General features: G+C 44.8%; 1 protein-coding gene across 10 annotated transcripts in view; it reads left to right on the forward strand.

Annotated features, from left to right (window-relative positions):
* LOC108028240 (protein still life, isoform SIF type 1) overlaps window positions 1–13,844 on the forward strand; it is an 84,370-nt gene that overhangs the window by 57,753 nt on the left and 12,773 nt on the right. For 7 of the 10 annotated variants that reach the window (XM_017099918.3, XM_017099916.3, XM_017099917.3 and 4 more), the window contains 6 exons: window positions 2,865–2,979; window positions 4,859–5,010; window positions 7,850–8,043; window positions 11,270–11,440; window positions 12,503–12,697; window positions 12,762–12,870. In XM_017099918.3, the coding sequence (XP_016955407.1) occupies window positions 2,865–2,979; window positions 4,859–5,010; window positions 7,850–8,043; window positions 11,270–11,440; window positions 12,503–12,697; window positions 12,762–12,870 (936 nt within the window). The remainder of the gene's footprint in view (window positions 1–2,864; window positions 2,980–4,858; window positions 5,011–7,849; window positions 8,044–11,269; window positions 11,441–12,502; window positions 12,698–12,761; window positions 12,871–13,844) is intronic. The other 3 variants (XM_017099919.3, XM_050886717.1, XM_017099914.3) reach the window with 1 other exon arrangement.

The raw sequence follows: 13,844 nt of genomic DNA on the forward strand, positions 1-13,844 counted from the left end.
CCGCACTAAAAAGAGAGAGGAAAAACAAAACCCAACCACAGGGAGGTGAAAAGTTGGACTGCCAACAAAAATGCAAGAAAAAGGGGAAGTGTGCTAAAAAATGAGGAGGTGAAAGGAGTTGGCCTAATGAGTTTGACGATTGGGCAAATGTTGCATTCGTTGGCAAGGAAATGCAGGAAGCCTTAGCTTAATTAAATTACGGGGAATTGGCACTGAAGTCATAACACGGTTATAACATTGATCTTATGGCATCAGCTTTGAGTTAACAGGCCAATTAGCTTACTTTCTTTAACGTAACTACCGGGAAATGTTACGTATACGAGGGGTAAACTAGGTAAACTAGGTAAGGAACAAAACAGTATACAATATAGTATTTTTAAACCAATTTCATAGCATCAGTTAACATTTTATTATTCCTTGAATTTATTTCGGCTGGTATTCCGTTGAAATTATAAAGTTTAGAGGTCTATAGGTAGCATGGGCATATTACGTATACGACTGGTTAACCTACAGAACAGCAAACCTCAGATAACCTTACAGCCTTAAAAGGTACAAAATGCTAGAAACATAGTTTAAAAGCTGCAATAACAGTTTTATAGTTGAGCTAGGAAGTAATTATTCCATGAATTTTGAAACCAACGTTTAGTTTTATAGTCCCCCAGTCGCGAATAGGGCTTTTATGAGACTCTGATTCCCGGGCATCGATACTCTGGCATATCTATGCTGATTGCCTGGCTTTGGTAGCAGTCGCCCACAAATATTGCGTATACAATGTGTTGGGCTTTAAGTGCGGCTTTAAGCCCTCTACGACTATACTGTTAGCGTTATCTGGCCGGCTCTCGGCGAGAATATCCCCCACTCATTGTAGTGGCGTGTGTATGCATAAATTAAGGACTCAGGACTCAGGACTCGCATTTACATTTGCAAAACGCAGAACGCAATAGGAAACTTTGTGCCCCCTTTTCGCCACTAACCGGAGATGATTGAAGGACCAGGGAACTGGAGGGGAGACGCTGGGCACAATTGAATTTAATGGCTATTAGCATGTCGAAAGACGCAACTCTTAAGCAGCAACCGCAAAACAAAGCTCGGACAGACTGGAAGACAACATTTACGACCGAATTGCACAAAAGTTCGAAGTCCCCGATGAGGGGGAGCCGTGGCAGGCCAAAACAAATAACAAAAACAAATCCTGACCGCAGCTTTCAAATGCAAATGTGGCTGGGGAGCGGAAAATTCTGGCCACTTTTGCTCGGCTAATTGTGGAATGGTAACGAACTGCGAGGAAGTGCGGTGGCCCTGATGAAGACCTAATGAAAAAGGAAATCCCCGGGGTTGCTTTAATCGCAGGTCTTAAAGTCATCTGCGAGTTTTTGGCTGCATCTTATGCTCCATCCACTTTGGTTGCACAAAGTTTCCGGGTACTTTTGGAGAGCTGGCTGCAACTTTGGCGCTGAAACAAGCGTGGCAAAGCATTTGGCAAACATGGAATAACAATTTGCTCGGCCTTCTGGGCCAGGCCAACTGGAAGGCAGCAAGGCGAACGTGTTGACAACGCATATGCCAGGCCAAATCGGGGGTAAAATAAGATATAAGGGAATAAGGCATCGGAGCCACCCGCAATATAAATAAAATTTGTCTTTTCCCAGAGCCAGAAATAATCCCCCGGATAAAGTACAGCTCCACACTTGCACACTGTGCGTTCTGTACGCTCTCTGCATATACGAATATGTGCATTTTGTATGCTAAATCGCATGTGTCATGCCTTGCCAGCATTAAGATGTAAAAATCCGTTTAAATTGTAACAAATGCAGGGGGCTAGCGGGGAGGGGTACCCCGAAAAACAGGACCTAGTCGAAGGTAGAAGCTCAGGTAAAATATATATTGCCACAAGGCGGGCTCCGAACATATATCTGTCTATCTATCGAACTTGTGCCTTAAGAAAATGTTGCTGCTGCTGCACCAACAATGATAAGCGACACCGGCAACTTGCAACTGCAGTCCGCAGGCGGCAGGCGACTGAATGCATGTCGTCAACAGGAAGGAGGAGCAGTGAAAGGGGGCCAAGACAGGTCGAGGCAGGCAGCAGGGAATAACCAACAGCATGGCTAGAATAAATGCTGTAGAAAACACTGGCAGCGACTGGGACAAACACACACATGATAGACGAGTCAAGCAGACAAAGTGGAAAATGCTAACGAACGCAGCGCAGATATATAGGATGCACAGCGAAAAACAATAATATAATATTAACTTAATCATGATGATCTTAGGAATTACAAATCATACTTTTAGAAAAATAAATTTTTTAAATTTTGAAACTATGATCTTTATAACAACCGAATAAGAACAAACCTGACCAGTCAAGTAAGTCTTAAATCGAGAATTTCCTAAATAACTACACTTACTTTTTCGCTCCGTGCACTGATGGCGCTGGGATAACGTGGCGTATGAACAATGCAAGAAACCACAATGCTCCTGTTGTTATTGTTTTACGAGCACTGAAGCTGCAGCAGCAGCAGCAGCAGCAGCAGCATTTGCAGTTGCAGCAGCACCAGCTGAAGACATTCTGCTTATCGTTTGTTACATAAAAGATGTCAGTGGTCCACAGCAGCCGCACAATTGTCAGACATTGATTCCAGCCGCACAGAACCACCTTGATTGCTAGGCAGCATTAGATCCCGCCCCGAACAGAACGTAAACCATTGTCTAAGCCGCAGGGAATGGCAGTGGGACTGGGTGGGGGCGACCATTACAAGGAATGGGACTGGAAAGTAACAATGACCGTGGCAGAGACTCAACCCATATGCAACAATATGTACACATAAACCATACTGTTACTAACGCTCTTCCACCAATTGCAGGCATTATCAAAGGAGACGAAATAATGGTCATCAATGGCGCAATTGTGTCCGATCTAGATATGATGTACTTGGAGAGCGTCCTGCAGGAGGAACAATCGCTCAGCATGATGATGCGGTAAGTTATGACAGCCACAGAGCATCATTGTTCTTGCTTACGCCCTGCTTAACATCTGTTTCGATCCGGGGCCACTTGAATGGCCGTCAGCCGCTACAGATAAAGTATACGCCGTGTGACCCGCCCCCCATGTGGGCGCCCACGATGGCCATTGTTTAAACTTCAGTTACACGGATTAATTAACTATTTTAGTCACCCGGCCGGGCCGGGCCGGGCCGTCAATTAGCTTTGGGGCAGCAGCCCTCGTGACAGCGTAATGCAATATCTGGGCCATTGTTCCACCATTGTGCGGAGATTTGTGTCCATTTCCCAGCTTTTATATGGCTCATAAAGTTGAAGCCAAAAACAGCGGCTGACTGACAGATTTCAGCTGATTTCATTCCAATAACGCTCGCAGCGCCAGCTGGCTGCAACGAGATCTTCATTAATGGCCAATGCCAGCTGGAAAAGCGCATATAACCACAACCTGCAGCTGCTCATGTCGTTAATTAAAAACATTCTGCGCAGTGCTCTCTAACTCTGACAGCACTCAGCCAACTGGCCACAAGCCACATCAAGTTCACACACCCAGAATGTCAACAATCGACAAGCTTTGCCAATTTTTGATGATGTTACACCATAAGAAGTTTCCCATTGAGCAGAGGGCCAACGAAAAAAAAAACATGGAAACTAAACCAGTGGCAGGAATTGTTTCGCAACAAATCGGAAAAAAGCCAAAAAATAGGGGAGGGGGTGGGAGAAAAAGAGGTTGGAACCGAAAAATGTTCCATGTACATTCTCGAACCATTTTTGGTTTATAGTTTTTCAGCAAAGTCAACAACAAGTTCAAGCCGCAGCTGGAAAATATGTGCGGAGCGAGGCGGGGCAGGGGGGCGGGATGAAAGGAAAACGTTTGGAAAAGCGGGGAAAATGGGGAGACAGCCGTAGCCCAAACACGTTGCCACTTCACGTTCTCTCGCTTGCCATGCAGTTAGAACGTGGTCGGTGGGTTCACTGGGTTCCGTTTCGTTGACCAGCCACCCATCCCCATTTTCCAACCCCCTGAGCCCCCTCTAAAACCCCACCCCGGCACTCACCTTTCGGGCGAGCCGAACGGCATTTTGATAGCCTAATTAGCTTCTCTTTATGGCAAACGAAAACAGAAAAGCTTTTGTGCTAAGCGTTTGTAGAGCCAAATGCGCCCGTTCCTGCCCTGACCCCCGACCCCTGAACACCTCCCCAGCTAGTCGTCCATTCAAATTATGCACGTTGGAAGCATTTTCCGCATCTTTTGCTAATTTCGCGCACTGACACAGAAAAAGGTCACGGCAGTCCGCAGTCGGCAGTCCGGAATCCATTCCAGGTGTCGCTATACGTTCATTTGTTTGGATTTGTCAGGGGGGTCAGAAACGGAAATTATGCAAATACTGCACTGAAAGAAATACACGGAGGTGGTGGACTGATTCTCCAGCTTTGGTCCAACATCCTCTTTTATAAGTACAGTTTGTTTAACTTTACTTAACTACAAAGATGTGCTGGTCAAATCATCAAACAAATTTAATTTATTAAGTGATTAAGTTTATAATACCATCATAAATAATGATCATTTTATTTGAAACTCTGTAAAATCTGAGAAATATTTTTACTTAAATTTGAAAGCAAAAAATATAATATAATTTGTTAAAGATAGACTTTAAATGTGGGTACATTTTCCCCGTTTCCCATAAATGTAGATGGCAAAAAATTCAAAAAATTTACTTCTTAATTAACATTGATTTCATGAGAATACGTCCAGCTGGGGCTCGACATGAACTTTTTTTTACGAAGAGAGGCAGCTAGGGAAATTATGTTAATACCCGGTTATAATCTATTTTTCTCCCCTTTCCTTTGCACTCCGCAGGTCCTCGCGCACAGAGCCACCAGATCTAGTGGGGATCATGAGGGTTACGGACGATATGATTGACTCGCTCGTTTGCCCGCCGCCGCCCACGGATCCGCCGGTGATGAGCGAGGAGATGATAACTGGACTGATTGTTCCGGCCCCCGGTTGGAGTAAGTATTAAAGTTACGCCCCGAACCCCATGCCATTTCCCCCCTGAAATGCTCAATGCACCCATGCAAAACCAGAGGAATTCTCCCCCGGGCAGCCTCGAAATCGTTGTGTGAGCGAATTCGGCCGTTTTTAAACATTTAAGCCGGCGAAAGGCAGGGGAAACCACAGGCAGCATCCATCAGCCACTCGTACAACAAAAGCATACTAATCACGGCTATGGTTACGGTTCCGTGTCCGTATCCGTATATATATGGCTTGTTGTCCGGTTATACGAGCCTTGACGTTGAGGTGCGTCGTCCCTGTGCCCCTCCCGCTCCCCTCTCGTTGTCCTTTATCCCCCGCCTGCGTATACACTCCTGTGCGTGTGTGTGTGTGGCAGGAAACGAAAAAGCGCATTTCCGGGCATGCATGCGAATTTGTAAAGTTCATTAAAGTAATTTATATATTTTTTTGTTGCTCCTGCATTAAATGCTGGCTCTAGACAACAGCCGGCGAGCGGGACGGCAACAGGGTGTGCGAGGGAGAGGGGCACAGAGTGTGGGCGCACAACATGTGCAACAACAATTACATCAATAAGTAAGGAGGGCGAGAGATGGGCGTCGTTTCGCAACAAGCGACTACATAATTACAGGATTACAAACTGCAGCGTACATATGAGCGCGCGCACACACACCCCCACACGCTGCACTGCACTCAAAAAGCCGAAGTGGCTAAGAACACAAAACAATTAAAGCCAACAAACGCAGTAGCGGCAAACAGCAACAACAGTGGCAGCAGCAGCCGCAGCAGCAGCACACAAAATGAAAGTTTTTGTTGCGGCAAACAATTAAAAGGCACAGAACGAACACTAAAAAAAGAATTAAAATAAAAACATAACAACAAAACAAAAATTGTAGCAGAAATTAAACGACTCGCTATATGTGCACGCATGTGTGTGGCCATCGCCTGCCTGTGTGTGCGTATTAATATTTATTTCTCCATTTTCATTTTCCTTTTTTTTTTGACACACATCCTGGCGGCTCAAAAAGTTTGGGCTGGCTAAAGGGACAATAAAGCCAGACAAAAGCAAAGTAACTGATTACAGGGAGCTTTGCACTTTTTCCCAAAGCCACCAATTTTCAATTAAATTTGGCCAGCAGAAAAAAGTGAGTCTATTGATACCTCAACTGCAATCTTGCCAATTAGTTGGCATTAAATTACGGAAATGCATTTCCCTGAAGTCAAGCCAACGAAGTTAGCCCACCGAAAAAAGAGTCGGATTTCCTTGGGAAACTTTTGCAAACATTCAAGGGATCATTAACCCCCAAGAAACTATGCAGGACTTGTGCCAAGTTGTTTAGTATCCTGGCATAAAAAACCCGAGAAAAAAAGACGTGAACGAGGGCGAAAACAAAAAGTGGCCCAAGTTGAGAGCTCTCGAGCGTATCTTCCTGCCATAAACAACTGCAAGTCTTACTTTATTTAAAGCCACTAAAACCGGCCAAGTTATTTGCCATCGACAAATTCGGCTTGGCACGTCCACGAGTTATTAGCTCGGCCTTCTGCCAGGACCCTGGCAAGCGCTAGGACCAGGACTACGTGCAATTTGCTAGGGGAGACCGCAAACTGAAATTTATAAGACGGCAATTTCCAATAACTACAGCCACGCACACACTGTGTGTGTGGTGTCAAATTTTAGGGAAAACGTTCATAAAATTGGTTGCCAGCAAATTTGCATGCAGAAGGGCCAAGACAACAGAAGACAAAGGATGGTGGGAAGGCACAGGAGACACGACGCCAGGACACCAAGGCGGTCTTCAAGGACATGATTTTTAAATGCTTCCTGGGCGCTGGCAAAACTACTTCTGCTACAAATAAACGAGGACTTGGAGAAATGTACTAAAGTGCACTGGAAGTTAATTTTAATTTCATAATAGTTTGTGCTTAATTCATTTCCTCAGTTTAAAATCATAACGTTCCGAAAACAAAGAATATAAAAGAACTATCATTCCCAAATATCTTTAAAAAATACCCATAAATTATTTTTACAATTTATTCAAACTTAGTTTTTTAGAATATTTATGATTTCCTTAAAACTCCCTTTAAGTTAAAAGTCTTCCCTGCCACATCCCAACTTTTCAAGAATGTTTCAACTTGACATAAAGCTTCAAACTCTTGAGATTGCACATTTCGTTCTTAGCAACTATTACAAGGCAACTTAATATTTAAAAACTTGCTGCAACTTTTTGCTCCCCAAAACAATATCGTATCTGTGGTTTGGATAGCTTTTTGCTAGTTTGTTGCCCCGAAAAACTATCCTGGAAGAAATGTTATAAGATTAAAAATTCCTAAAATAGTTGCGGCATCTTTTTTGGGAAGTGCAAGTGAGTTTCTCTGTGAGTTGGCCTCATATGTATGGGCCATAAATTTTTTTGGTTAAGGGCGTGTGTTGCCTGCTGTGTGTGTGTCTGTGGACCTTGTGGCAAACACATTGCAGCAATAATCATTACAGCTTGTTGTTGCTGCTGGCTGTTTTTTGTCGTTATTACTTTCGGCTTTGAGGCAGGCAGAGCAGCAAAAAAGCAGGCAGTGAAAGAGGGTGAAGGCGTGCCATTTTCGCCAGTATTAAAATTCCTTCGTTCGCTTTTTACAGCACAAACATGGAATTTAAAATTAACAAGCAACAAATAACCGAAAAACGAGCATTTAATCGATATACTCCAGACGCCTGCCACACACATCCACACGCGCACAGCTCACACAACTAATTGCGAGGCAGGCCAAAACTAATAATAATAAAAGTAGTAATAATAATAATACTTAATCACAACATTCGCTTATCTCCCCTCCAATTTCCAGATGGCACTAGCAAGGATTTGTACTCGCCGGAGGCGGAAAGCTCGCCGGCCACCTCCTTTGTGGATCCCGTCGCAATGGCCGCCCAGCTGGCTGTGGGCGGCGGGGGCGTGGTCGTGGGCGGACTGGGCGTGGCCAAGCCAACGTCGCGTACGAGCAGCTTTGAGATTGAGAATCTGCTAAAGACCGCGGAGCAAGTAAGTGCAGTGCCCGAAAATCGTTGGGATGATCAGGAGGTGGAAGGTGGAGAATGAGGAGGAGGCTGGTGACCCCCTGAAAATGGGAAACTGGGAAACTGGGAAACCGGGAAACGCAAACACAACTCTCTCGACCCCCATGACCCCCAGCACCGCCCCACAATCCCACCCCTTTCGTATGTATGTGTATATTTACCACCCCCGACCGTCCCCCAGGAACCTGCCACTTGGAAGGCAAATCAAATTGCTTTGAACTCGCAAAGCGGAAACGGAAACTATTAAAACGAGCGCCAAACACGACGTTCAGTAGGGGGTGGGCTGAAGGAATGGGTTGGGGAAGACCAGGCTGTTGGGGATGTGGTGTGGGCCGGTCTTCGGAAGGCCGACTTCCTCCACTCCCCAATGAGCACTTGTGATTGAAATGTGCACAAATTGAAATTTGCACAAAAAGATGTGGCAAGGAATGCTCGTAGCAGGAAGCGAGATCTCCGAGAGCTCTATGCCCCAAGGCGTGTCTCGACACATCTCAAGATGTCATGGCAAATTTGGCCTATTGGGTCGCCACTGCCGCCAAGTGGAGGAGGAGGATCTTCTCCGCCGCCGCGGCGCCTCTGCCGTCTCCTCCAGGCAGCAAACAATAAACGTCACGGATGGCAATGTGACTGGCATAAAAATATCAAGGATATCTATATATATACAGGACAACAGATATGGCTACACAGGGAGAAAAAGTGTTGAGGAACAAAAATTGGAAAATACCCTAAACCCTACTTTTTTCCTATATTTCGAGCTTAGGGTTCCCAAAGGGTTTTTAATAAAATATTAATAAAACTGTTCAAATCAGACAGTATTTTATTAAAATAATACTGCATATTATCATTATCAGACTTAGGGCTAACATTTATCAAGCTTTTTTTATTATAAGTATTAAAGCTTTTGAATAAATCATCTTTAATTTAATTAAATAAATACATCAATAGTTCAGATTCAAAGAAACAATATTCTGTTCTAAAGTCCCTAAGATGTTCCCTTCCACGGTGGATCGTTTTTTTCAGTGGGTGGCCAGACGGGTTGAGAAAGGGGGCGTCGGGACAGATAGAACAACAAGCAAAGATGCCACAGAATGCACTTTGTTTTCTGGATATGCTTTCCCCAAGTGTGCTCGAAACTGGCAGAAACCCACTTCATTTAATGATACTTGAACACTGTGTCACACAAACACACTGCGGGGAGCTAGAGGGCCTTGTGGGGGTGTTGTGTTATATAAGGAATCCTTTTAATTCAAGTTGACATTTCACACAGGACGAAGAACGAAGAGGCCGGGCGCAAAATTCAAGACATTTTCAAATTTTTCATCTTTGGGCCAGGCCAGTGGCAACAATGTGGGCACTCAGCGCCAAAAGCCAGCAGCCAGAAGCAGCTCGCCGCCGCAGATGTTGCCACTCTCGTTGCACCTGTCTCACCTGGTGGGACCTTTCCCCCGCCCCTTACCATTTTTTTTTTTTTACCCCCGTCTGCTGTTTTGGCTTTTGGGTCGGCGTCGCTTATGCAAATCAGAAGCGCAGCTCAGCTCGGCCCCAGAATGCAGAACAATAAAACAGTTAAAAGTAGACAAGAACAAGCTGCAACAACCAAGGGAACTGCGGATAGAGAGGGCCATAGTGCTGAAGGAGCAGCCGAAAGAGAGGGCACTAACAATACACAAAGTGCAACTGCATAAAAGTGAAATGTCTCCACAATGCCGGGCAACAACAGCGCCAAACAATGACAGCTGCAATTGCAGCGGGGCAGAAAGAGGCGGGCGGTGGGGGCAAGGAAAGTGATGGGGCTAAAGCCTAGTGATGGCAGCGTGACAAACGAGTTCCGCAACAGGATAAGATAAATGGGCCCTAAACTCGAAATAAGTACGTGCTAGGATTTATGGGGATACCATACGTCGTGCTATTTTCAAACGTAACAGAAAACTTTTTAATGAAATATATTTACCCAGCAAAAATCCTAGTGATATTCCATACTTTCATTAAAATATGTTCAATCCCAATAAAATTGTGATTACATTTTAATCATCGAAAAATTGAGGTACGGGGTTCCCTTAAGGCTTTATGATCCAGTAGCAGATGGGTTTATTAAATTTAATAAGCATCTCCTATCCCCCTGCCTAATTTTTCTACGTGCTACCTCTAGTTTTAGCCCGCTTCCATTCTAACCCAAGTAATTTTTTGAATTCTCGGGCATTTCATTCCCCCTCCGCCGCAAGTTCAAGACTTTTTTGAGGTTTGAGTTCTGTTTACTTAGGCATTTACAATGCAAATTCATTTGTCGCTCCTTTTGTTAAGTCAATTTATCAGGAATGCTCCATTTATAACTTTCTCCCAGTGTTGTCTTTCTTTTTTCTGTGGCAAAGAGACAAGTAGGTGGAGCAGAAGATCTAAGCAAATAGGAGAAATGTCAAGAGAAAGAGCCACGAAGAAAGTCTCTGCCGCCACTAAGTCTTAATGCAAAAATAGGGGGCTTGGGGGATGGGGTTTGGGGTATATAGCAAGTAGGATGGGGCACCGACATGTACGTATGTATGCATCTTGTGTATGTCAACCGTCAAGCGTCAACTGTCAGTGCCAAATGTGCTTGTAACCACACACACACACAGAGAGGGGAAAGGGTGGTGCGAATACCAGATAGTTACTTGTAAGGGGGTGGGGGTGGAGATGGCGGGGCTTGAGATTGAGACCCACAAACACTTTGGCCGCAACACCAACACCCGCGGAGGACAAAGCACAACACCAACAACTCGGACAAGGACGTGACAGTCATTTAGAACCGCAGCTGTCTCCGTGTCCCCTTAAAGTGGCCGCGGGCTTTTGGCCACGCCCTAAACCCATTTCAACCCCTTTTGAACAACCCCCCCTCCACTCACATTTGGCACCACCTATATCCAACCCCCACCCCTGGTGCTATAAACTATCGCTCTTCTTATCTATCTCTGTCATGGCTAACTTCATTTTTGTTTATTGTCATTTATTTGGTGTCTCCTTTTCACGCGCTCGCATCTCTTTTCGTTCTGTTCTTTCTTTGGGTTTGTTCCTTTCGTTCCACGAAATAACTCCTCATCATGCAACAATCAACACAACACCAAAACAACAACAACTGAACAACAACTCAACAACAACCACACAACACCACTGAAACAACAACTACAACTTGAACCTGACCTGTGAACCGTGTTAAGGTTACCGGATTTTGTCGTTCACCCCAGGAAACACGGAAATCGAGCCCCACCGGCTCGGTCACCTCGTCGGTGTCGACCACGGCATTAACCCCATCACGCCAACTGACCGATGCGGAGAAGCTGCGCAAAGTCGTCATGGAGCTGGTGGACACGGAGCGGACCTATGTGAAGGTGAGTCTACAGAGGCGAAAATACTAGCTTAATTCGTTGGTGGCTTCAAATCCCTTGGACAACTGTCCAAAAGCATGCTCTACTTGAGCTAAAATGTATTATAGCATACTTTTAGACACCTTATTAACATATAAATAAAAGAATATTGAGAAGCTAAAAACAAGAATCAGTCGGTAATTATAAACTTTAGCTTTAATAAATCTCCTAAGGGATAATTGTTTCCCTTAGGAGATTTATAAAAGCTAAAGTTTATAATTACCGACAACAGTTGAAAATTAAAAACTTTAATTGCATTAATCTCTTAGGAGAGAGATTATTTTTCCAAAAAGCAATTACCTTTACCTTAAATCCAGTTGTACGTCTGCTTTCATAATTATTCGTACCCATTTCCCTTTTCGTTCAGTGTGCCCAGCTCCAACTTTAATGCAAATCCCAGACCACTGACTTGTGTTCATTAGAGTGGGGCGGCAAAAAGACCTCCTGCAATTAAAAATGCAAATTTTAATCCTTTAACTGTGTCGCCGTGCTGCCGTTTGGGATTCCCGCACTGTTTCCGTAGCAAACCGATTCGCCTTGCCAGTGTTTGCTTTAAGCCAACTTGAAGTCTGCTTTTCGTTGGTCTGGGCCCAGGAAGCATACAAATAATTATTATAATTTAGAAATTATGTAAAGCGCCGCTGCGGCAACGACGGAGGCTCCGGGTCTTATCTGCGGAGGGCGGCCAACCTGCTGCCCCGCCCACAAAGGAGCCGCCACCCGTCTGCCCGGAAGTATTGTTCCAAATGAAAGCGCGCGCCTGTGGCCATGCTACAGTATTTCTCCACTCTTTTTTGTTTCATGTTTTGTGCCAGTTGGCAAAACTAAAAAGTTTCCTCCAACCAAGCATAACTGCCGGCCAACTCCGCCGGGAATTGTTGTGGCCAAAAGGGGGGGCGGCCGTTGATTTTTTAATTTAATTTATGCATTTTCGCTGCTGTCCCTTGAAAAAATAAACTCCTGCCCCTTAATTTGTATTATCTCTTGCGCCCTATTGAACCACCCGCCCTCTCGATTAACTTGCAGCACTTGAACAACCTGCTGGAGCACTATCTGGAGCCCATGAAGCGCGAGACATTCCTCTCGAACGCCGAGATCAACGCCCTGTTCGGCAACATCCACGAGATCGTCACATTCCAGCGACAGTTCCTGCAGAATCTGGAGGAGTCCCTGGACCTGGAGCCGGAGTTCAACAAGTTCGAGCACTGCGGCCAGTTCAGGGTGCGTTTCGAAATGGTAATCGGTGTGTTGCATAATTGTAATTGCATTTCATTGCGATCCGCAGAATGTGCTCTTTGCGATTGGCTCGGCCTTCCTGTACTACGTCAACCACTTCAAGCTGTACTCCTCGTTCTGTGCCAGCCACAGCAAGGCCCAGAAAGTCCTGCATCCGAGTGAGTATTCCGCCCCAGCACTACCCGCAATCCCCCAGACAAATCAGATTCGCCAAGTATGGAAATTCATTTACATACATCAGCAGGGCGACCCGCAAAATACAAAGGCAAAACTAGGCAGGGAAATCTTGAAAAAATTAAATTACAACTTTTATTAGCCACATCTGAAACTGCGAATTTCCATATTACAATTGCAATCTTGTATTGTAACAAAAAAAGGAGAAAATCTCCGAAAAAATTGAATTAAATATGTATACAGGACCATAAATAATCATATTAGGCGCAAGGGAATTTATTTGCATATCCAAATTGGAAGAACTGCTGAGGAAATAAAGAAACCTTATTAGCAAAGTGGAATAAATTTACACACTTCTTAAATGCAAATGTGGCACTTAATTAATGTGAGACATCTAATACAAATACAACCCAAAAATTGCCTATCGGCAGGGGGTTAAACGAAAAGTTTTCCACGACTGAATTAACATCTGCGAGTGCGTTACCCCCATGAAACGCACTGTACACACATCGAGTGTGTGTATAGCCTTTTTGAGCAACTATTGCAATCAGCGTCAAGCGTCAAAGTCTATTTGAGTTTCAGTTGAGCAAGAAACTTGTAAAAGTCAAATACCCGAACCGAACCCATACGAATCCACAGGGCGAACAATTGGCAAACTATTCCCTCAATTGTGCCACGCCCCTGGGCCGCGCAGCGCCCACTTTAAAATGATTTGCAAGTTAAATGAATAATTACAACCGCAAATGCCGCCGTCGACGTCGACGACACCCACTAAAGTGAAAACCGCACACTGAAGGCAAACTCCCGACCAAAAAAAAGGGTGTGATAAGGGGGGTTTCGGGTGGGGGGTTGGAGCTGGGAGCTGGGAGCTTGGGTTTTTCCCAGAACAGGCAGCATATTCATATTCATGCCAAGGCAGCAGCAGCAGCAGCAGCAGCAACTGTCAAGTATCTTTTGT

This window comes from Drosophila biarmipes, chromosome 3L, assembly GCF_025231255.1.
Source record: "Drosophila biarmipes strain raj3 chromosome 3L, RU_DBia_V1.1, whole genome shotgun sequence".
In the NCBI taxonomy this organism is placed as follows: Eukaryota; Metazoa; Arthropoda; class Insecta; order Diptera; family Drosophilidae; genus Drosophila; species Drosophila biarmipes.